Below are 24,680 nucleotides of genomic sequence, written 5' to 3'. Positions count from 1 at the left end.
AAAATACTGTTGATATTTACTTAGGTTTATTGCATATTTCCTTTGTACCAGGCAACATTCTAAATGCTAAAGGGTTAGATCTTGTATTGTCCCAACATCTTTAAAGCAAGTTTCATTTTTATCTCTATATTAGGAAATTGAGGCAGAAAGAAGTTAGAGCTAGGTGCGGTGGCTCATGCCTGGAGTCCTGACACTCCAGGAGGCTGAGGTGGGAGGATCACTTGAGCTCAGGAGTTCAAGACCAGCCTGAGCAAGAGTGCAACACCATCTCTGCAAAAACCAGAATAATTAGCTGGGCGTGGTGTTGCATGCCTACAGTTTGAGTTACCTGGGAGTCTGAGGCAGGACGATCACTCTAACCCAGGAGTTTGAGGTTGCTGTGAGCTATGATGATGCCACTGTACTCTAGCTTGGGCATCAGAGTGTGAAACTCTGTCTTCAGGCACACAGAAAAAAAGTAGTTAAACACTTTTCCCACAGTCACATGTCTAGTAAATGACAGGCCTGGCCATCTGGTGTTCAAGCTTCTAGCAATGCTTTGAAGAGGAACTAATGCGTAGTACGTAGTTCAGTGAATGAATCATCAGTGCCACCCTCATGACATGCACGTGGCCCTGAATTACATTTAACAAAAATCTCTAGTGTTTCATTAAGACAGAATCCCTCCCCAACTTTTTCCCTTGAGAGCCATCTACTGGTTCTAATACAGTTATGTAGGGATGCTGATAGCTTTGTTATGCAAGAATTGCTAGTGATTCCATCTATTATGAGTTAATGGTGTGAGTTTTAGAGGTAAATAGACATGAGTTTGAATCTTGGCCTCCATACACCACATGTATAACATTTCCACATTATCTACTCCCCCTAAGCCCAAGTGGGATAATTGTAGAGTTTGCTTCATAGGGTTCCTATGAGTGCTAAATGAGATACTGCCTGTGAAGTGTTTACCATGGTGCTTGTACATAGTATATACTCAATACATGTTAAGTCACATTACCAAAATATAGAAGAACCTACACTGTATTGGCTATAACATTTTCTTGTTCTTTGAGTCGTGTAAGAATCTCAGTTTTCCACTGGGAACAATGGCTTAGGCTTGTAATCCCAGCAGTTTGGGTGGCTGAGGAGGAGCGATCACTCGAGACCAGGAGTTCATGACTACCTTGAACAACACAATAAGATCCCATTTCTGCCAAAAAATTTTAAAATGTAGGCATAGTGGCATGCACTTGTAGAGCTAGCTACTTGGGAAGCTGAGGCAAGAGGATCACCTCAACCCAAGAGTTTGAGGTTGCTGTGAGCAAGGATCACATCATGTTATTGCAGGCTGAGGAACAGAAAGAGACCTTGTCTCTTAACAAGAAAGAAAGAAAGTGTCAAGTGTGGTGACTTACAACTGTAATCCTAGTACTTTGGGAGGCCCAGTTGGGAGAATTACTCAAGCTAAGGTGTTCAAGACCAGCCTGAACAAGAATGAGACTTCATCTTTACTAAACAGAAAAATTAGCTGGGTGTGATGTTGCACACCTACAGTCCAGCTACTAGAGAGGCTGAGGCAGGAGGAACACATGAGCCCACGAGTTTGAGGTTGCAGTGAACTATGATTATACCACTGCACTCTACTTAAGGTAACAGAGCAAGACTCACGTCTCAAAAAAAAAAAAAAAAAAGACTTTTAGTTGGAGGATACTACAGAGAGGAAATATAGCAGAGTACTTAAAAGCATGAATTTCATTTTAGTTTTCCTCTAGATTTGCCATTTTAAAAATGGCAATAATAGCATTTACATCAAGGGCTTTAGTAAAGACCAAGTCTATAAATAGTTCAGACATGTCCAATTCATAGTAAGTACTATAGATGTTTGCCATTATAAGATTCATAGTTACAACCAAAAAGCTAATTTTTGCCTTTATTCAGGGCCTGTTTTGATAAATACTGAAGTCTTCTGCAATATAGTTGGTTTATTATGTGTGTATTTACTAAAGATTTTTGTGGCTGGGCATGGTGGCTCACACCTGTAATCAGAGGCCTTAGGGAGGCCTTGAGAGGATTGCTTGAGGCCAGGAGTTCAAGACCAGCCTGGGCAACAGTAAGACCTCCTCTCTATGAAAAATAGCAAAATTAGCCAGATGTGGTGGTGCACATCTGTAATCCCAGCTTCTCAGGAGATTGAGGCTGGAAGATCACTGGAGCCCACAAGTTTGAGATTGCAGTGAGCTATGGTGATGCCCACTGTACCCTAGCTCAGACAATGGAGTGAGGTCCTTCTTAGGGGAAAAAAAAATCAAAAAGATTTTTGTGGGCTTGGTGCCCGTAGCACAGCAGTTTTGGTGCCAGCCACATACACTGAGGCTGGTGTATTTGAACCCGGCCCAGACCAGCTAAATAACAATGACAACTGCAAGAAAAAATAGCCGGGCATTGTAGCAGGTGCCTGTAGTCCCAGCTACTTGGGAGGCTGAGGCAAGAGAATCACTTAAGCCCAAGAGTTTGAAGTTGTTGTGAGCTGTGACTCTTACCTAGGGTGACGTAGTAAGACTCTGTCTCAAAAAAAAAAAAAAAAGATTTTTGTGAAGTTCTTGTCACCAGGCTCAAATAAATGCCCCTGTCAGCATTTTCCCTCACCCACTTGAGGGATGCAGTGAAGCTTGAGATGCCCCTGAGTTACATAATGGCCTCTGACATCAAAAACTTTGGTAATCTTTAAAATTAGTTTGCTGAGGCTGTAGTTGAGACACTCTTATCTCTCTCCAACTTGAGATACTCCTACTGCGTTGCAACCTGGGGCTTTTGCTTGTGTGTGTTCTCATTTCACTTTTACTGATCTCCTTGCTGCCCTTCATCCTCTTTTCCTTCCTTTTTTTTCTTTTGTGGAGGATGGCATATTAAGTCATCTTTGAGCCACTGGTAACATTTATTTTTTCTGGTCTATAATCATAAAAACCCTTTTACTTATTTGACCAATATGTTTGTCTTCTATTCTTTTTGATGCTTCTTGGTTTTGCAATTTCTTCCTTGGTTTTTTGTTTTTTTTTTTTTTTTGAGACAGTCTTACTTTGTTGCCCTCAGTAGAGTTCTGTGGCATCACAGCTCACAGCAACCTCAAACTCTTGGGCTTAAGTGATTCTCTTGCCTCAGCCTTGCAAGTAGCTGGGAGTACAGGAACCCTCCACAGCGCCCAGCTATTTTTAGAGACAAGGTCTTGCTCTGGCTCAGACTCAATCCAGAGTGTTGGATTACAGGTGTGAGCCACTGCGCCCAGCCTTGGTTTTGCAATTTCTTTCTTTATAGATAGGATATGTAACTGACCAGTGTGTCTAGTCACGTCTGCCTCTGAATCCATCTGCTTCTCATCTTCTAAGCCCACTAGGCCCAGAGCTTAGTTCAGCCTCCATATGGCCTCTCCACATACTCACTTGGCACTCCTTCCAGTTCATTTCCCACAAAGGTGCTGTGCTCATCTTTGTGAATGGTAAATCTGCTCAGTACTCTACACTGCCTAAATTTCCTCAGTGACTTCCATTATCCTGAGAGTTAAAAGACAGTCTTTTTTTTTTTCCTTTTTTGGAGACATAGCCTCACTATGTTGCCCTTGGTACAGTACGGTGGTGTCACAGCTCACAGCAACCTCAAACTCTTGGGCTTAAGTGATTCTCTTGCCTCAGCCTCCCAAGTAGCTGTGACTACAGGCGCCCACCACAACGCCCAGCTATTTTTTGGTTGTAGTTGTTGTTGTTTAGCAGGCCCAGGCTGTATTCTAGCCCGCCAGCTACGTGGGGTGTATGTGGCTGGCGCCCTAGCCACTGAGCCTAAAAAGCAGAGTCTTTACCAGGGCTTTTAAGTTCCTTTATTGTCTGGTTCCTCTTTGTTGAGTTTGTCATTTCTTGGACTTGTGCATGTGTGTCCCACTGTTGCTCCAGGCACTAATGCTATTCTGTTGTGATGGAGCTATCCTTCTCCCTTTCCTTTAGATTTTATAAGTTGTTCCTTTTACTTACACTCATCTTCTTCCAAACACCTCAGTTAAACTTCTTTCGCTGCTTAGACTAGATGACATTCCCATTGAGAAGCATTTCCTTCATGTAGGTTCCTTTTTCTATAGGATTTCATAGCATTTGCTGCATTTTGTTGTTAATTGTCTGATCTCATTAAGATGACAAGTATAGGATGAAGGGAACTATTTTATATTTCTAATACCCAGCAGGCACCCTTTCTGACATATAGTAGGTACTCTGTAACTATTGAATTTTTGAGGCCTTGGACATTTGAAAGCTTTGATAACTGTGGTTGTATTGTAGAAATAGTCTTACTGTTGTCTTATAATAAAAAACTTGCTCTTATGCAGAACATTTCATACGTATGGATAATATTACCTTGCTTATGCTCATGGCAAAAATTGCTAGAGTATTTTAAAAATATTTTATGTATAATTGTCTCCTTTATTTAGTTACAGTCAAGTTCTACTTCTGAATCTATGGATCAACTACTAAACAAAAACAGAGAGGGAGAAAAATCAAGAGATTTGATCAAGGACAAAATTGAACCAAGTGCTAAGGACTCTTTCATTGAAAATAGCAGCAGCAACTGTACCAGTGGCAGCAGCAAACCGAATAGCCCCAGCATGTCCCCTTCAATACTTATTAACACAGAGCACAAGAGGGGACCTGAGGTCACATCCCAAGGGGTTCAAACTTCCAGTCCAGCATGTAAACAAGAGAAAGATGAGAAAGAAGAGAAGAAAGATGCAGCTGAGTGAGTAAACCTGGAACTTAGCACTCTTGATACTCAGTTAACTTTTTTTTTCTTTCTTTTTTTTTTTTTTTTTTTTCGTGATTTTTGGCCTGGGCTGGGTTCGAATCCTCCACCTCTGGCATATGGGACCGGTGCCCTACTCCTTGAGCCACAGGTGCCACCCAGTTAACTTTTTTTTTTTAAAGGCATTTGGGTCCTTCAAACTCAAATCTTGTGGACTCTTAGATTGCTTTGTAAGTACCCCTTAAGTTGCAAACAACTGGTCTAAATAAATAGCATTTTAAGTAAATTAGGTTGTTGTACACTGCACTGCTCTTCACCCTACTCCATTTTTTGCACCGCCCGACAGAAAACAAAACTGGGCATAAATGAAGGAAGTTTTTCTGTTAATGTATAGGAAATGAAAATTACCAATATTGTATTTAGAACCTCTCTCCCCTGGACTCCAGTCAGTAGTCACCCATCCTGTGCTGCTGGGACTCAGAACTGCTACTGCCAAGAAGAGAGGTATCTGGTGCCCCTATTAGAAATTCAGTTCATCAGAAACAATGTTGTAGTTGATGTTTAAATTTTTTAAATAGATTTGATTTTGCACATCCAATATGTTATCACTTAAATGGGCTTTAATGGGCTATCTTGAGAACTTAACCACCATTGATTTGTTTGCTGGATACCAACCAAGCCAGTTACAGCTGAACTTTTAGAATGTAGCTTACTGATAAGTTCGAGACTACTTATTCTTGATTTGAGGCAAAAATTTTTATTAGAGCCATGATTCCCCCCCCCCCGCCAGGTGTGTCATATAGAAAATACTTTACCACATAAAAATTACTACATGCTAGAGAATTCGTATATTAAGGATTGTTTTTAAAGATATTGTAAGGAGCTACCATCTTTTCATTTCAAATATTTGTTGATTGACTTTTAGAGAAGCAATTATGTATTACTCAAAAGTTTTTTTTAAATTGTCTTTAAAAAATTGTCTTTTATGGCCAGTTATTTTATGAGATTAAGGAATAGGCAGTGTAAGAACGTGTGTGTTTTATTTATTCATTTGTTTGAGAGTGTGTTTTTTAATAAAGAGCATAATTAATGATCTTCTAGTGAGAGTAGTTTAAAAATAGCACTGCATATGTTCCGCAGGCAGGTATAGAAGATTTTAGAAAAACATAAGTACCCTGAAGATTTTACTAGCCTTTGTGTTTTTTTTCTGATTTAGGCAAGTCAGGAAATCAACATTGAATCCCAATGCAAAGGAGTTCAATCCACGCTCCTTTTCTCAGGTAAGTTTATTACTTTCTTTGAGGTAACCCAGTCTCTAAAAAATTACTATAATTAGTAGCATTCCTTCTTCTATACCAATCATCTAAATTCAGTTGTAGTATGATAAAAACAACTTTCTTTCCCTTGTATGTTCATTGGTGAAAATTTTCTGGCCATTAAAAAGTTCCGTGTTTTGTCTTCAATTAAATGTGATCTTAGGAAAGTCTTTGTATTTTTTTTAACTCAGAAATCAAAGATGGAGTTGGCATCCGTAGCACATTGGTTACAGTGCTGGCCACATGCACCAAAGCGGGTGGATTCGAACCCTGCCTGGGCCAGCTAAACAACAACGACAACTGCAACAAAATAGCCGGGAGTTGTGGCAGGTGTCTGTAGTCCCAGCTACTCGTGAGGCTGAGGCAGGAGAATTGCTTAAGCCCAAGAATTTGAGGTTGCCATGAGCTGTGATGACACAGTACTCTATGGAGGGCAACGTAGTGAGACTCTGTCTCCAAAAAAAAGAAAGAAAAAGAAATCAAAGATATTTGGCAGGCTAGGCTGTGAGGTTTATAGGTATGCCCTCTGCATCTGAGGGTTTTGCATCCTGGATTCAACCAAATGTATCCTAAAAGCGAGGCAGAAGGATTTTTTGAGCCCTGGAGTTTGAAGCTACAGTGAGCTATGATGATGCCACTTCACTCTAGCCCTGGTGACAAAAAAAAAAGTAAAAAGACCAGGCATGGTGGCTCACACCTATTATCCTAGCACTCTGGGAGGCCAAGGCCGGTGGATTCCTTGAGCTCAGGAGTTTCAGATCAGCCTGAGCAAGAACGACACCCCATTTCTACTAAAAATAGAAAAATTAGCGGGGCATCATGGTGGGCCAAGAGGATTGCTCGCACCCATGAATTCGGGGTTGCTGTGAGCTTTGACACTACGGCATTCTACTCAGGGTGACAGTGAGATTTTGGCTCAAAGATAAGTAAAATAGAGTGTAAATTAGTAGGATACTCATGTCTGTACTGAACATGTATAGACTTTTTCCCTTGTAATGTAATGTACATCATAGTACAACTACTAACATGGCATTTATGTTGTATTAGTATTATATACAATCTAGACATGATTTAAAAGTATTAGGGAGGGGGCGGCGCCTATGGCTCAGTCGGTAAGGTGCCGGCCCCATATACCGAGGGTGGCGGGTTCAAACCTGGCCCCGGCCAAACTGCAACCAAAAAATAGCCGGGCGTTGTGGTGGGCACCTGTGGTCCCAGCTGCTCAGGAGGCTGAGGCAGGAGAATCGCTTAAGCCCAGGAGTTGGAGGTTGCTGTGAGCTGTGCGAGGCCATGGCACTCTACCAAGGGCCATAAGGTGAGACTCTGTCTCTACAAAAAAAAAAAAAAAAAGTATTAGGGAGGATGTATGTTGGTTAGAAATAATTTCTCCAGTTTCTTTTTTTTTTTAACATTTAAGCAGAATGACTTAAAACATTTAAACTGACTAGAACAGCTGGAAATAATTTATACTTTAAAGTATTTTGCCTTATTGAAAAGGTAAATATAGTAGGCTTTCAGCTCTCTCTTATAATATGTGCTTCAGTATTACAACTCATCAACAAAAGGTGTATGTCCCAAATTTCCACTTGCTGCCATTGACTTCCGGCCAGAAACAAACTTCTTTGCAGCATTTATGACATCATCATAAGCCACTGAATCAATCTCTTGAAGGACTGTGGATGGTGGCACGTAAGAACCAGCACGTACTGTAGTCCCAGATGCTCGGGAGGCTGAGGCAGGAGAATCGCGTAAGCCCAAGAGTTAGAGGTTGCTGTGAGCCGTGTGATGCCACGGCACTCTACCCGAGAGCGGTACAGTGAGACTCTGTCCCTACAAAAAAAAAAAAAAAAAAAGAACCAGCAACTAACACCTGGGATCCAACTTCATCCAGGAAACCCTCAGAAGACTCCACTGACATTAGGTATCCAGCTTTCAGCTTGTTTCTGGCAGCTTGGACATCTGCATTGGAAAGGCTTCCTTGAGCAATTGTTTTTATCTGGTTATAGGCAGCCTTGATAACATCTCCAGCAGCTGCAGCCTGGGAGATAGTGTAAATCCCGAAAAGTCCAGAATCTGAGTAACTGGCATTAAAAGCAGAAACATCAAATGGCTGGTAACTCCCTTGGCAACAGCCTGGTATGGAAGGCTAGTGGCATTGCTGCCCCTCTTGACATGTGGTCCAGCACCAAGCACATGCTGAAGAAGACTAAATGCATTTGCTTCTGTGCTTCCTATGGCAGCACTTTCTGCTACAAGAGCAGCGTGGACAAGACTGTTTGCATTTTGTTCTCGAATTTCACCTCCATGGTATCTGGCCTTAGCACCAGTTAAACCAAGCCCTCCCCTCATGATGAGAAACTGTTCAGCAATTTGCTTAAGAATAGGATGACTCACATCAAGGCCAACCAAAACCATTCTTGCACTTGTAAAATGATTCTGAACATAGTAATGTAACTCTTCTGATGTCACTTTTCCAATCCTATAGTCAAGACAGTACAAAGAATTAGCCAAGGCATTCCGGTAAGCCGCAGCATGCAAATTTTCAATGACTTGAGCCTGTGGATTCTGAAAAGCCGTTGCTTTGTCAACCCTTAGTTGAGACTGAAGGTCCCAACAACGAAATTCTGGTGCTGTGGTGACATAGAGCAGGAACTCCATTAGAATATCAACATCATCTCTCAGGCATTCCACAGTGTAAACCATGTTCTCCTTTGTTGCAGTCACACTTAATTTACCACCAGCTGCTTCAATTCCACGAGTTATCTTGAAAGGCAAGCTCCTTTTGTAGTCAAAGTGGATGCAAGACACAGCAAATGAGAGGTTCCTAAATTGTTAGAGTCCTCATGTCTACTGCCTGTTTTGATGAACAAACCAATCTTTGATACGGGAGCATAGTTTTCCAAGGAATCAATCACTAAACCATTCGGTAATTTGATGAACTCAAGGTCCTGAGGATGAGGAGGTGCTCCTGCAGGGGCAGCTGTGGCTTTAACTTTGGGGGCAACGTTGAGGGAATAAAATCTCAAAAAGGATACAGCTCTGGTTAGCAGCTTCATGGTTACAGATTGCTCCGACCTGCGGTCACCACCGTATTAAAGGAAAGCAAGATAGTGGCAGAGGACCAATTTCTCCAGTTTCTTAAATATCACTGCTACTATTTTTAATTTATTTTTGACTCCTGTATGGACACATAAATACAGTAGAACCTCTGTAAGCTGACCACCCAAGGAACTGTAACAAACTGATCAACATACAGAGGTGGCTAACATAAGGAACCAGGCCTATTGTATCTATACGTACATGTGATCCATGTCCTTGAAAATTAGTTCAACTCAAGGGAGGTGGTCAGTTATAGGGGTTTTATTTTTTTGTTTGTTTGTTTTTATTGAGACAGTCTCACTCTGTTGCCCTCAGTAGAGTGCTGTGGTGTCACAACAGCTCACAGCAACCTCGAGCTCTTGTTGTTGTAGTAGTTCTCATTATTGTTTTAGCTGGCCTCAGCCAGGTTCTAACCCACCAGCCTCCGTGTATGTGGCTGGCACCCTGCCCACTGAGCTACGGTGCCTCCTTCTGTAATATTTTTTAATTTACAAATTTTACTTTGTTTCTACAAAATCATTTTTTCTTTTATTTAAAATATGTGAAAATTTATTCTTTTTTTTTTCCCTTTTTCTTTCTTTCTTTTTTTTTTGAGACAGAGTCTCACTATGTCTCCCTCAGTAGAGTACTATGGTGTCAAACAACCTCAAACTCTTGGGCTTAAGCAATACTCTTGCCTCAGCCTCCCAAGTAGCTGGGACTACGGGTGCCTGCTACAATGCTGGGCTCTTTTTTGTTGCAGTTGTCATTGTTGGTTAGTTGGCCCGGGCCAGGTTTGAGCCCGCCACCCGCCACCTTCAGTGTATTTGGCTGGCGCTGTAACCACCGTGCTATGGGCACTGAGCCGTATTTTCTTTTCTTTTCTTTTTTTTTTTTTCTTGTTTTTGGCTGGGGCTGGGTTTGAACCCACCACCTCTGGTATATGGGGCCGGTGCCCCACTCCTTGAGCCACAGGAGCTGCCCGATATTTTCTGTTTTTTTCAATAAAAGAGACTAGTTAAAAGTGAATAAAACTTAGAAAGTTTGGGAAAATCAGTCTTCAAATTTCCATGATAATTAACTTTTTACCTTGAGATAGTTTATTGTTGTTTTTGCAGCCAAAGCCTTCTACCACTCCAACTTCACCTCGGCCCCAAGCACAGCCTAGCCCGTCTATGGTGGGTCATCAACAGCCAACTCCAGTTTATACTCAGCCTGTTTGTTTTGCACCAAATATGATGTATCCAGTCCCAGTGAGCCCAGGCGTGCAAGTAAGTCATAGAATTTGATGTTTACTTAGCTACCCTAGTCATTTATATTTGACACGAGTACTCTTTGGCTATAGTGACCTGAGAGTGTGATGGTACACAGAAGTATGTTACAGAGGGAGGTATGCAGTGTTTTGGTGTGGTGTTGGTGTATGTTTTGGTATATGTGGTGTTGGTGTTGGTCTGAGAATGGTTTCTGGTGAGAAAGATGATTTGGATTTACTGTAGTTTGGGTTTATATCCTTTTAGCTTGGGTATGATTTTATTTTTTAATGACTCATCAATATTCAAGAAACCTTTTCATAGCTAGGTCTCTAGCAACATAAAACTGAGAGTGATAGAATACCATTTTATCATAAGATCCTAGTATTAATAATATATATTTTTAATTCCCTCCAGCCTTTATACCCAATACCCATGACGCCCATGCCAGTGAATCAAGCCAAGACATATAGAGCAGGTAAAGGTGAGAATAATCTTGCCTGTATGTTTGCTCATAGTCTGCATGCTGCATGAATTAAGTAACTCAGTTTATAATGAATAAATAGGCCAGGTGGGGTATAATCCCAGCTCTTTGGGTGGCTAAAGTGGGAAGACTGCTTGAGGAAGGAGTTTAAGATCAGCCTTGTGAACAACCCCTATCTCTACCCCTCCAAAAGGAAGAATTGTATTCTAAATTATTTGATCTGTAATCTGAATTTAAAGGTGAATTTTTTTTTAAAGCCTTGCTAAATTAGTATGGGAGATTGTTGACCTTGCTTTACTCTAACCTACATTTGCTTCTCTGATGCCAAAATTTTTTTTGAAACAAAGGGGTAGCTGATTTCAGAAATTAATGTCAAAATCGTATTAGAGGGATATTTCCTCATCTTTAAAAATGAGAGAATTTGATAATCTAGTGTTACAAACTAGAAAGCGACTTCTTTCTCCCATCCAAGTACTAACCAGGCCCGACCCTGCTTAGCTTCTGAGATCAGACGAGATTGGGCGCGTTCAAGGTGGTATGGCCGTAGACAGAGACTTCTTTTTGACTCTTCTCTAAAGAGAAAAAAATACGTTTATTTTAAAGGAAATTTTTTGTTTGTTTGTTTTGAGACAGATTCTCACTTTGTCTCCCTTGGTAGGGTGCCATGGTGTCATAGCTGACCACAACCTCAAAATTTGGGGCTCAAGCGATTCTCTTGCCTTCTAAGTAGGTGGGACTACATGTATCTGCCACAATGCCCAGCTATTTTTAGAAATAGGGTCTTGCTCTTGCTCAGGCTAGTCTCGAACCTGTGAGCTCACTGCAATCCACCCCTTTGGTCTCCCAGAGTGCTAGAATTATAGCACTAAGCCACCCCACCCAGCTTGCTTTTTCTATTTTTAGTAGAGACTATGTCTTGCTTTTGCTCAGGCTGGTCTTGAACTCGTGAGCTCAAGCAATATATACACCTTGGCCTCCCAAAGTGCTAGGATTATAGGTGTGAGCCACTGCACCCAGCCTAAAGTAAATCTTTTTTTTTTTGTGGTTTTTGGCTGGGGCTGGGTTTGAACCCGCCACCTCCAGCATATGGGATATGGGACCGGTGCCCTACACCTTGAGCCACAGGCGCCACCCAGGAAATCTTTTAACATTGGAAAATGCCAAAGAAGTCCCCTTTGGCCACCCAGTTAATTTAGACCAATTAATTGCTATCATTTTATTGAGAAACAATAGAAAGTAGAATAATTTATATAAAAAGACTTTTCTCAGTCCCCAATAATTACCCATCTGAAATAAAATTTTTACTTTCTCAAAATAGTGAGATTTCTTCAGTGTGCGGAGGTGCCTGTGGCTCAGTGAGTGCGACAGCCCCATATACCAAGGGTAGTGGGTTCGAACTCGGCCCCGGCCAAACTGCAACAAAAAGTAGCCAGGCATTGTGGCAGGTGCCTGTGGTCCCAGCTACTCGGGAGGCTGAGGCAAGAGAATCGCCTAAGCCCAAGAGCTGGAGGTTGCTGTGAGCTGTGATGCCATGGCACCCTACCAAAGGCGACAAAATGTGACTCTGTCTCTTAAAAAAAAAAAAGTCTTCAGTGTTTGAAATAGTTGTGATTTTGTGCACATGTATGTACACGTGTGCATGCTTAATAAAACTCTTAATTTTTTTTTATTAGTATGACTTTTTTCCCCTGCCTTAGAACAATTGAACCCAGTGAAAGAACTCTGTCATAGACAATGTAAAGTAATCTTGTTATAGGGATAAATCTTGTCATGAGGGTCTGAAAAAATTCAGGGAAGAATTTTAGTACAGTATTAAAGTGTTGCTGTTTTTAGTCATCATTTAATGCGATGGTAACACATTTTATGAGGAAGTATAAATGATTATTATAGTAAAAGCGAGCATGATACTGTCTTGGTCTCTGATGGGAGAAATGTATTCCAATGTCAGGAGGCACTATTATTCTAATAAATAGGTAGAAATTGCATATTCTGAGTATATTTCAGCCAGTTCTACAGAGGCATTTTTAATTTTTTTTTTTTTTTTTTTTTGGAGACAGAGCCTCAAGTTGTCACCCTGGATAGAGTGCTATGGCATCACAGCTCATAGCAACCACCACCTCCTGGGCTTAAGCAGTTCTCTTGCCTCAGCCTCCCAAGTAGCTGGGACTACAGGCACCTGCCACAATGCCCGGCTATTTTTTGGTTGTAGTTGTCATTGTTGTTTGGCAGGCCCAGGCTGGGTTCCAACCCGCCAGCTCTGGTGTATGTGGCTGGTGCCCTAGCTGCTTGAGCTATAAGCGCCAAGCCCTACCGAGGCATTTTTTCTTTTTAGGAGACAGAGTCTCACTTTCTCGCCCTCGGTAGAGTGCCACTGTGTCACAGCTCACCGCAATCTCCAGCTCTTGGACTTAGGTGATTATCTTGCCTCAGCCTCCCAAGTAGGTGGGACCACAGGCACAAGCCATAACACCCGGCTATTTTTTTTTGTTGCAGTTGGACCGGGGCTGGGTTTGAACCTGCCACCCTCGGTATATGGGGCCAGCGCCCTACTCACTGAGCCACAGGCACCGCCCAGAGGCACTTTTAATAAGAGAACAACAAGCACACTATTAAGAATATCAGCTATGAACATGTACTATGCTAAGAAGATAGAAGTGATTAGATATTTGCTTTATAATCAAATTAAATCCTATAATTATCAAGATTTTACCATATTGACTTCATATGTACTTTTTTCTTTGCTGAAGTATTTCAAACAAGTCTCAGACATCATGCTGTTCAATTCTTATATACTTAGTGTGTATCTTTTAAAATATGTGAATTTTTCTTGAGGCGTTAGTGTGTTATAAAATAAATCTATTCCTAATAATAACCGTACACAATCAGATTATCCCGATTGAGTCAAGGATATATCCTAACAATTGGTTTGTTTTGAATATGAATCAAAACAAAATGTATAGGTGGTGCTCGTAACTCAGTGGGTAGGGTGCTGGCCACATATACCAAGGCTGGTAGGTTCGAACCCAGCCTGGGCCTGCAACAAAACAATATCTATAAACTATTACATTTATTACATCTCTTTCTAGTTCCCCTGCTCTTTTCCTCCCCTGCTATTGCTTTTGGCAAAAAAATCAGTTGTTACACAGTATGTCCCCCATTTAGCATTGTTTGTTTTCTTGGGGTGTTACATTCAGGTTCAATTGTAAGGGGGGCAGTAAACAAATACTACATGGTTCTGTGTGCTCTGTATTGTGTCATGCAAGATGCACACAATATCTGGTCTACTTTTAGTTACAGTAAGATTGATTAAAGAAAATTGTGGTATGATATCTATTTCCCTTCTATCCTATTTCCCTCATTGTACTTGAGACAGAGTCTCACTACATTGCCCTCGGTAAAGTGCTATGGCGTCACAACTCACAGAAACCTCAGACTCTTGGGCTTAAGTGATTCTCTTGCCTCAGTCTCCCAAGTAGCTGGGACTACAGGCACCTGCCCTAACACCCAGCTACATTGTAAAGTTTTTTATTAATCTTCTACCTAATTGATTATTGACTTAATGTGTTGTAGCATTGTTTGTTGTTGTTGCTCATAATAGTATTCTTTAAAATTAAGGCTGTGGTTCTTAAATCCTAGTATGTGTCAGTGTCATTTAGGGAGAGCTTAAAAACCCCATCTCCAGAGTTTTGTTATTCAGTAGATTTGGGGCATACCCTAAGAATTTATATTTCTAGTGTGATTTATTTTTATTTATTTATTTTTTTGTAGAGACAGAGTCTTATTGATCGCCCTCAGTAGAGTGCTGTGACGTCATACAGCTCACAGCAACCTCCAACTCCTGGGCTTAGGCGATTCTCTTGCCTCAGCCTCCCGAGTAGCTGGAACTACAGGCGCCCGGCACAACACCTAGCTAATTTTTGTTGCAGTTTGGACGGGGTTGGGTTTGATTGAACCCAGTATATGGGGCCGACACCCTACCCCCTGAGCCAAAGGTGCAGCCCATCATCTGTTATTCTCTTGTACTGAAACTTTGGTTACTAAGCATAATAAGTGTATTATAATGTTGTAGAACAAATTATCAAAAGGCTTAGCTGCCTAAAACAACAAGCATTTATTATTTTACACAATTTCTGAGGATCAGACATCCAGGAACAGCGCAGCTTAATTATTCTCCCTCTGAGTCTGAGACATTGCAAATAGATTGTTGGCCAAGCTTGCAGTTATCTTAAGGGTTAATTTAAAGCTGCACTGTTAATTTAATCCTAGCACTTTGGGAGGCTGAGGTGGGTGGATTGCTTGAGCTCAGGTGTTTGAGCCAGCTGAGCAAGAGTGAGATCCCATCTCTACTGAAAAAATAGAAAAAAAAAATAGTGGGATGTAGTGGTGGATGCCTGTACTTCTAGCTACTTGGGAGGCTGAGGCAAAAGGATCACTTAAGCCCAAGAGTGCTAGGATTACAAGCATGAGCCACTGCACTGGCCTAATTTTATTTTTTATATGCAGAATGTTTATGTGCTTTCAAAGTAAAAATCATGTAAAAGATGCAGTCAGAGAAATCTTGCTTCTATCTCTATACCTCTTTGACCTGTATCTTACCTCGTTACTTCTGTCCTAGTATCTGTATTATCACTTCTGTGATCAATAGATGATCATTAAAAATGTATTTATCCTGGCTGCCGTCGCCGCATAGAGCAGGAGCAGGAGCCACGGCCAAGAGGAGGGAGGAGGAGGAGGTGGAGGGGGTGCCGGACCCAGGAGGGGGGATTATCAGTGTTTAAACAGACCACATCATGCGTGAATACAAGCTAGTGGTTCTTGGTTCAGGAGGCGTTGGGAAGTCTGCTCTGACAGTTCAGTTTGTTCAGGGAATTTTTGTTGAAAAATATGACCCAACGATAGAAGATTCCTACAGAAAGCAAGTTGAAGTAGATTGCCAACAGTGTATGCTTGAAATCCTGGATACAGCAGAGACAGAGCAATTTACAGCATGAGAGATTTGTATATGAAGAATGGCCAAGGGTTTGCACTAGTATATTCTATCACAGCTCAGTCCACATTTAACGACTTACAGGACCTGAGAGAACAGATTTTACGGGTTAAGGACACAGAAGATGTTCCAATGATTTTGGTTGGCAATAAATGTGACCTGGAAGATGAGCAAGTAGTTGACAAAGAACAGGGCCAGAATTTAGCAAGACAGTGGTGTAACTGTGCCTTTTTAGAATCTTCTGCAAAGTCAAAGATCAACGTTAATGAGATATTTTATGACCTGGTCAGACAGATAAATAGAAAAACACCAGTGGAAAAGAAGAAGCCTAAAAAGAAATCATGTCTGCTGCTCTAGGCCCGTAGTCAGCAGCAGCTCTGAGCCAGATTACAGAAATGAAGAACTGTTGCCTAATTGGAAAGTGCCAGCATTCCAGTCTTCAAAAAATAAATCTGAAGAGGCTTCTCCTGTTTTATATATTATGTGAAGAATTTAGATCTTATATTAGTTTGCACAAGTTACCCTGGAGAAAAAAAATTGCTCTGTGTATATCACTTGGAAAATAAGACAATAGTATTTCTCCTTTGCAATAGCAGTTATAAAAGATGTGAAAATAAATATACTTGACTCTAATATAATTATACAAAAGAGCATGAATGCATTTCAAATGTTAGATATTGCTTCTATAATCAAATGATTTCATATTGACCTTTTTACCATGATTCCTCCCTGTCAAGCACTAAAAAGTTGAACCATTATACTTTATATCTGTAATGATATAGATTATAAAATTTCCCCTCAAACTCATTGCAGCAGATAACTTTTTGAGTCATTGACTTCATTTTATATTTAAAAATTATAACATATCTCCTGTCATTATATTCTAATCACAATTGTGCATAATGCTTTGGAAAAATGGGTCTTTTATCGGAAAAAACTGGGATAACTGATTTCTATGGCTTTCAAAGCTAAAATGTATAATATACTAAACCAACTCTAATATTGCTTCTTGTGTTTACTGTCAGATTAAATTACAGCTTTTATGGATGATTAAATTTTAGTACATTTTCAAAATAAAGTATCCTTTCGATATTTATTTTCGTAAATACACATTTGCTTATTTTTTTAAAAAACTTTTATTTAGACATAATTCTCATACCATGAAATTTATATACTTAAAATATACAGTTCTGTGGAATTTAGTATAATCTTAGAATTGTGCAGCCCTCACCACAATTATTTTCAGAAACTTTTATCACCCCAAAAAGAAACCATGTACCCTTTAGCAGTTACTCACCTTTCCCTGCCACATATACCCTAGACATATTAATCTACTTTCTTTCCCTATAGCAGTGTTTTTCAACCTTTTTTTTTAATCTCATGGCACAATTGAACCTGTAGTTAAACTTCCATGGCACTCTTAAATTGTGTTGATTAAAAAAAAAAAAAAAAGAGTAAAGGTAAGAATATACTTATTGTGCTTTGAACTTCTTTTGAAAATCATTTAATTAATGATCTTTAAAAATTTTTGTGGCAAACCTAAGATTCTCTCAAAGCACACAGGTTGAAAATCACAGCTCTTGGCTGAGTGCGTGTTGCTCAGTGATTACGGTGCTGGCCACATGCTTAGGGTTGTAGGTTGGAACTCAGCCCGGCCCTGCTAAACAAGCAAACAAAAAATAGCCGGGCATTGTGGCGTATGCCTGTAGTCCCAGCTACTAGGGAAGCTGAAGCAACAGAATCACTTGAGCCTAAGAGTTTGAGGTTGCTATGAGTTGTGATGCCATGGCACTCTACTAAGGGTGACAAAGTGAGACTCTGTCTCAATAAATAAATAAATAAATAAATAAGAAAATTGCGGCTCTATAGATCGGCCTATTCTGGAGATTTCATATAAATGGAATCATACTAATTATAACCTTTTGTAGCCTTCTTTGATGTAGTGTGTGTTCAAGGTTCATCTGTGTTGTAGCATATATCAGGCCTTTTTTTTTTTTATAGACCTTCAAATGGTCACCCTGGTTGCTGTAGCCAGCAACCTCCAACTCCTGGGCTTAAGCAGTTCTCTTGCCTCAGCCTCCCAAGTAGCTGGGACTACAGGCGCCTGCTGCAACGCCTGGCTATTTTTTGGTTGTACTTGTCATTGTTGTTTGGCAGGCCCAGGCTGGATTCAAACCTGTCAGCTCTAGTGTATGTTGCTGGCACCTTAGCTGCTTGACCTACAGGCACTGAGCCTTATATATCGGTCCTTATAGCTGAATAATCTATTGCATGAATATGCCACATTTAATTTATCTTTTTTTCTTTTAGCCACGTAGTCTCACTTTGTCACCCTTAGTAGAGTGCTGTGGCGTCACAGCTCACAGCAACCTCCAGCTCTTGGGCTTAGGAAATTCTCTTGCCTCAGCTTCCCGAGTAGCTGGGACTACTGGCGCTCACCACAATGCCCGCCTAACATTTAATTTATCTTTCATCAGCCGATGAACATTTGAGTTGTATCCATCTTGTGGCTATGAGTAATGAATGCTACCGTGAACATTTGCATATAAGTTTTCATTTGGGCTTAGGCGTTTATGTCTCTTGAAATGAAATTGGTCTGTTGGAACTGCCTCACTTTTTCAAAGTACCACCAACATTTTATACTCTTACCAATAATCTATGAGTATTCTAATTTCTCCATGTCCTAACCAGCACTTGATATTGTCTTTGATTTGTGTTATGTCCATCCTTCTGGTTATGAAGTGATATCTCATTGTGGTTTTGATTTGCATGTCCATAATAACTAATTGTTGAACATCTTTTTATCTGTTTATTGGCCATTTATATATCTTCTTTGGAGATACGTCTATTCAAATACTTGGACTAATTTTTAGTTCCATTATTTTTTTTTTTAATTACTGAATTGTAAGTATTCTTTATATATTCCAATATTAATCTTTTAATAGCTATGTGATTTGTAAGTATTTTCCAGCATTTTGTAGGTTGTCTTGCCTGATGGTCTTGTTTATGACACAAAAGTTTGTAATTTTGATGAGGCTTTATTTTTTTCCTTTTTTGGTTGTGCTTTTGATGTAATATCTGTGAAACCATTCTCTAATTCAAGGTTACAGAGATTTATTCTTCTAACAGTTTTATAGTTTAGCTCTTAAGATATAACATAGATCTGGCTTGGCGCTGTGGCTCAAGTGGCTAAGGCACCAGCCACATACAGCTGAGCTGGCGGGTTCAAATCCAGCCTGGGCCCACCAAACAACAATGCTGGCTGCAACCAAAAAATAGCCTGGCTTTGTGGCGGGCATCTGTAGTCCCAACTACTTGGGAGGCGGAGGCAGGAGAATCACTTGAGCCCAAGAGTTGGAGGTTGTTGTGAGCTGTGATGCTACAGCACTCTACCCAGGGCGACAGCTTGAGGCTCTGTCTCAAAATAAAGAAAAGATATAACATAGATCTGTGATCTGTTATTGATGAGTTTCTGTATGGTAGGAGCATAGTGGTCCACATTTATTCTTTTGCATGTGGATGTTCATTGTACCGGCGTTACAAGTTTTTGTGTTGTTTTGTTTGAGATAGAGTGTCACTTTGTCACGCTTGGTAGAGTATAAAGGTGTCATAGCTCAAACTCTTGGGCTCAAGCAATTCTCTTGCCCCAGCCTCCCAAGTAAGTAGCCGGGACTACAGGCACCTGCTATAATGTCCGGCTGATTTTGTTTTTTTTTTTTGGCAGTTTTTGGCTGGGGCCAGGTTGAACCCACCACCTCCGGTATATGGGGCTGGGGTCCTCCTTTGAGCCACAGGCACCACCCGAATGCCCGGCTATTTTTTAGAGATGGAATTTCACCCTTGCCTAGGCTGGTCTTAAACTCCTAAACTCAGGCAGTCCAACTGTCTCAGCCTCCCGGAGTGCTGGTATTACAGGTGTAAGCCACTGCACCCAGCCCCAGTATTGTATGTTAAGATTTTTCCTGTGGGCTCACATGTTGACATTTATCTTGATTTTTCTTCCATCATACACAAAAGGAAACATACTACATGTACCAGTTTGCTTCCTGGTTTCTTTTTTTCCCTTAACATCATATATCCTAGAAATTACTATATATTCATAATGCAGAGATTTTCCTCATTATAAGTCCTTTGTCAGATTACATCTGTCCTTATATGTTTTCACAATTTGTGGTTTATATTTTCATTTTTTAAAGTGTATTCGGCTGGGCTCAGGGACACACACCTGTAGTCCCAGCTATTTGGGAGGAAGTGCTGAGCACAAGTAGGTTTTTTTTGTTTGTTTGTTTTTTTAACAGACTCAATTCACTTTATTATTGCATAAAAACCCTATGTTGTAGCCACAGCTGGAGCCTGGGTCCTCTGCACAGAGACTCTGGTGTGGGTCTTGACAAGATGGTCAGTGGATTCTTGGTAAGGAGACTTGGTGGACACTGTCTTCTTTCCAGAGATCAGGAGTGAGATAGCTGTAGGTCTTGGAAATGGCATCAAAAGTGGCCTTGGCAAAGTTGCCCAGGGTGGCAGTGCAGCCCCTGGCTGAAGTGTAGCAGTCATCAATCCCAGCCATCATTAGCAGCTTCTTAGGCACAGGCGCTGAGACAATGCCAGTTCATCTAGGAGCAGGGATGAGACATACCAGCACAGAGCCACAGCGGCCTGTCACCTTGCAAGGAACAGTGTGAGGCTTGCCTATCTTATTCCCCCAGTAGCCTCTCCGCACTGGGACAGTAGAGAGCTTGGCCAGGATGATGGCACCTCAGATGGCAGTGGCTACTTCCGTGGAACACTTAACACCCAAGACCAACGTGACCATTGTAGTCCCCAATAGCAACAAACGCCTTGAACCTGGTCCGCTGACCAGCGCGGGTCTGTTTTTGCACTGGCATAATCTTCAAAACTTCATCCTTGAGAGATGCCCCCAAGAAAAAAATCAATGATCTCAGATTCCTTAATGGGCAGAGAGAAAAGATATATCTCCTCCAGGGATTTGATCTTCATGTCCTTGACCAGGTGGCCCAGCTTGGTGACGGGCATCCACTCTTTGTCCTCGGCCTTGCCTCCGCGAGCTCCATGGCCTCGGTCCCAGCCGTGACCACGGATGCCGCTGCCGAAACCTCCACGGAAACCACCATGGCCTCCCATTCCAGGGCCTCCAGGCCCTCCCACTGCACCGGCGTCATCCGCCATTTGGTGTTTTCGTCGGAAAAGAAGTAGCTGTTTTATTTTGTTTTTTTAGAGACAGAGTCTCACTTTGTTGCCCTCGGTAGAGTGCTGTGACGTCACAGCTCACAGCAATCTCCAGCTCCTGGGCTTAGGTGATTCTCTTGCCTCAGCCTCCCGAGAAGCTGGGACTACAGGCGCCTGCCACAACGCCCGGCTATTTTTTTGTTGCAGTTTGGCCAGGGCCGGGTTTGAACCCGCCACCCTCCGTATATGGGGCCGGCACCCTACTCACTGAGCCACAGTCGCTGCCCTGTTTGTTTTTTTGTGATGAAGTCTCACTTTGTCGTCTACCCACCCCACCCTCAGTATAGAATACCCTGTCACAGCTCACAGCAACCTTTGTCTGTTATGCTCAATCAATTCTTTTGTTTCAGCCTCCAAGTATTTGGGACCACAGGTGCCCACCACAACGCCTGGCTGTTTTTAGAGATGGGGTTTCGATCTAGCTCGGGCTGGTCTTGAATTTGTGAACTCAGGTGATCTGCCCCTGGTATTATAAGCATGAACCACCGTGCCCGGCCTAAGCATAAGTGTTAAATCGAGCCTGCACAACAGGGAGACCCCCCCAGCTGTTTAAAAAAAAAAAAAAAACACACACAAGATAAAGAATCTTGGAAAGAACAGACGTTTTAAATTTTGAAGTCTATTTTATCAGAGTTTTAGGTATGGTTGTGCTTCTGTCTCCTACATTTGAATACCATTGAGGTTACAGAGATTTGCTCTGAGAAGTTTTTAGAGAAGTTTTACAGTTTTTGAGTTTTTTTTCTTGTAGTGAATTTTAACTTTTATATATTCTGGTTACGAGTCCTTTATTGGATATAGTTATTATGAATATTTTCTCTCAATCTATGGGTTGTTTTGACCAAGTTGGTCTTTTTGAAAAGTCAGTGTTGATGAAAACCTGTTTGTCAAGTTTTTTCCTTACAGTTCATGCTTTTTGTGTGTCAAAACAAGAATGCTTTACCTACCCCAGGTTATGAATATCTTATTTTTTTTTTTTGCAGTTTTTGGCCAGGGCTGGGTTTGAACACGCCACCTCCAGCATATGGGGCTGGCGCCCTACTCCTTTGAGCCACAGGTGCTGTCCTGAATATCTTGTATTTTTTCTTCTAGAAGTTAAATGGTTTTAGCCTTTATAGTTAGTTGTATGATTGATTTCAAGGTAATTTTTGTGTACAGCATGAAGTAAAAACTGGAATTTATTTTCATCCCCATAAACCCACCCAGTTTTTCTGGCACTAGCCTCTTGGTTTCTCCATGAAATTATCTTGTTGTCTTTATAGAAATTTGATTTGATAACATATGTATGTATAGTGTTATTATAAACTGTTTTGTTGTATTAATCTTTGTACATATATTCTTATGCCAATTCTCACTTATTGTTAACTGTTACTTTATAGGAAATCTTAAAGTCAGGTCATATAAATCTCCCTGCTTTAATTATTGTCAGAATTATTTTAGTTATCCTAGGTTCTTTGCATTTCCAAATAAATTTTTTTTTTTTTTTAAGACAAGAGTCTCACTTCGCCACCCTTGGTACAGTGCCGTGGCTTCATAACTCACAGCAACCTCAAACTCTCAGGCTCAAGCATTCCTCTTGCCTCAACCCCCCAAGTAGCTGGGACTACAGGCACCCACCATAACACCTTTTTATTAGAGATCTTGTCTCGCTTTTGCTCGTGCTGGTCTTGAACTTATGAGCTCAAGCAATGAGCTCTAATTGGCCTCTTACAGTGCTAGGATTAGAGGTGTGAGCCACCACACTTGGATTATTCATCAAATCTGTGTATTCATTCTTGAGAGGGGATTTATCTAAAGATAAAATCTTCATTGATTTCTTTGGGTATCTCTATCTAAGTCCTCAGTTTCAACAGTCTGTTGTAGTTTTTATTGTGTTGATTTTGTGAATGTTTTCTTAAAAGTATCCCTTAATATTTTCTATTGTTATGTGATGATTTTTTTCTCTTTTTTTGCAGTTTTTGGTGGGGGGTGGAGCTGGGTTTGAACCCGCCACCTCCAGTATATGGAGCCGGCGCCCTAATCCTTTGAGCCACAGGTGCTGCTCGTTATGTGATGATTTTTAAGATTTTCAGCATTTATTTACTGGCACATAGACTTACACTCTTATTTTTTTCAATATTGACCTTGTTTCTTGTCATGTTGGCAATCCATTTATTGTTTCTGGTATGCCTTCTTAGTCTTACTTAAAATTTTCTATGTATACCGTTATGATCCAATTATGATATGATAAGGCAACTTATTTCCTGCCTTATCATACTGGCTAGATTGTCCAGCACATATTTAAATATTATTAGAGATCTTGCCATGTGCCTGTTCTTAGGGGTGAAGCATTATCTTTCACTTTCACACGTAATCTTAGGTGTGGTTTCAATTCCTAATTTGCAGAGCGTATTTTTTTAAAATCACAAATGGTTGGTAAATTTTGTCAGATACTTTATTAAGCATTTATTAAGGCTATCATTTGGTTTTTCTGCTCTGTTCTGTTATTTTGAAGGATTACATTGATTCTTGAATGTTCAACCAGCCTTATATTCCTGGGACCCCACTCAGTCTTGCTGTAGTATCCCTGTTTTTATGTATCCCTGAATTTGATTTGATAATATTCTATTAGGGAGTTTTTTTTCTATGTTCACTGGGAAGGTGGTGGTGGTGGGGGGGCATTGGTCTAAAATTTTCTTAGCTTGTTATGTTTTTATCATTTTAATATCAGGCTAATGTGGGCCATTTCATCTAACTTAGAAATTGAGCAACAAAAAGTTCACAATAGTTCTTTTTTAAAATCTAAGATCTATAGTCATATTCCTGTATTCCATTTTCTGTATTGGTAGTTTATGTCTCACCACCAACCCCCTTTTTCTTGATCAGTACTGGTAGAGATGTATTATATTGATACTTTTAAAGGCCAGTTTCTGGTTTCATTAAATTTCCTGTGTTTTTTTATTTCATTGAGTTTTGCATTTTCATTCTTTTGTTTTCTTTGAATTTAATTTGTTTTTGTTTTTGTTTTTTTAGTTTCTTATGGTGACTGCTTAATCATAGATTTAAAAATGTTTTTTTCTAGGCCAGACACAGTGGCTCATGTCTATAATCCTAGCACTCAGGGAGCTGAGGTGTGGTTGGATAGCCTGAGCTCAGGAGTTTGAGACCAGCCTGAGCAAGAGTGAGACTCCATCTCTACTAAAAATAGGAAAACTAGCAAAGTGTTGGGGTGGGCATTTATAGTCCCAGCTACTTGGGAAGCAGGAGGATCTCTTGGGCCCAAGAGTTTAAGGTTGCTGTGAATTGTGATGCCATGACATTCTACCCAGCAAGCAGAGTAAGACTTCTTCTGTCTATAGAAAAAAAACAAACTTTCTTTACCTAACAAATGCAATCAGTGTAACCTAATTCTTTGTACCCTCAATAAATCCCAAACAATTTAAAAAAAAATTTTTTTTTTCTTTTCTAATAGAAGGATTTAAAGCTGTAAATTTTTTTTCTTTTCTTTTCTTTTTTTTGAGACAGAGCCTCAAGCTATCACCCTGGGTAGAGTACCATGGCATCACAGCTCACAGCAACCTCCAAAT

At 40.6% G+C, this 24,680-nt stretch overlaps 1 protein-coding gene and 3 pseudogenes across 15 annotated transcripts in view; 2 read left to right on the top strand and 2 right to left on the bottom strand.

Moving 5' to 3' along the window:
* Positions 1 to 24,680, top strand: part of ATXN2 (ataxin 2) — a 145,947-nt gene that overhangs the window by 91,443 nt on the left and 29,824 nt on the right. For 9 of the 13 annotated variants that reach the window (XM_053590238.1, XM_053590237.1, XM_053590231.1 and 6 more), the window contains 4 exons: positions 4,448 to 4,752; positions 5,972 to 6,035; positions 10,268 to 10,420; positions 10,817 to 10,883. In XM_053590238.1, coding sequence (XP_053446213.1) covers positions 4,448 to 4,752; positions 5,972 to 6,035; positions 10,268 to 10,420; positions 10,817 to 10,883 — 589 coding nt within the window. The remainder of the gene's footprint in view (positions 1 to 4,447; positions 4,753 to 5,971; positions 6,036 to 10,267; positions 10,421 to 10,816; positions 10,884 to 24,680) is intronic. The other 4 variants (XM_053590232.1, XM_053590236.1, XM_053590230.1 and 1 more) reach the window with 1 other exon arrangement.
* On the bottom strand, positions 6,385 to 10,258 carry LOC128584995 (cytochrome b-c1 complex subunit 2, mitochondrial-like; annotated as a pseudogene). Its single transcript, XR_008379778.1, has 2 exons — positions 7,929 to 10,258; positions 6,385 to 7,777 (listed from the first exon to the last, which is right to left on the bottom strand). The product of XR_008379778.1 is annotated as a cytochrome b-c1 complex subunit 2, mitochondrial-like (transcript).
* On the top strand, positions 15,614 to 16,332 carry LOC128584992 (ras-related protein Rap-1A-like; annotated as a pseudogene). The gene has a single exon (XR_008379777.1). The product of XR_008379777.1 is annotated as a ras-related protein Rap-1A-like (transcript).
* On the bottom strand, positions 20,171 to 21,137 carry LOC128584986 (40S ribosomal protein S2-like; annotated as a pseudogene).

The sequence above is a fragment of the Nycticebus coucang genome, chromosome 4 (assembly GCF_027406575.1).
Source record: "Nycticebus coucang isolate mNycCou1 chromosome 4, mNycCou1.pri, whole genome shotgun sequence".
NCBI classification, from domain to species: domain Eukaryota; kingdom Metazoa; phylum Chordata; class Mammalia; order Primates; family Lorisidae; genus Nycticebus; species Nycticebus coucang.
The sequence above is the reverse complement of the archived record's forward strand: the minus strand, read 5'-3'. Positions and strand labels throughout refer to the sequence as shown.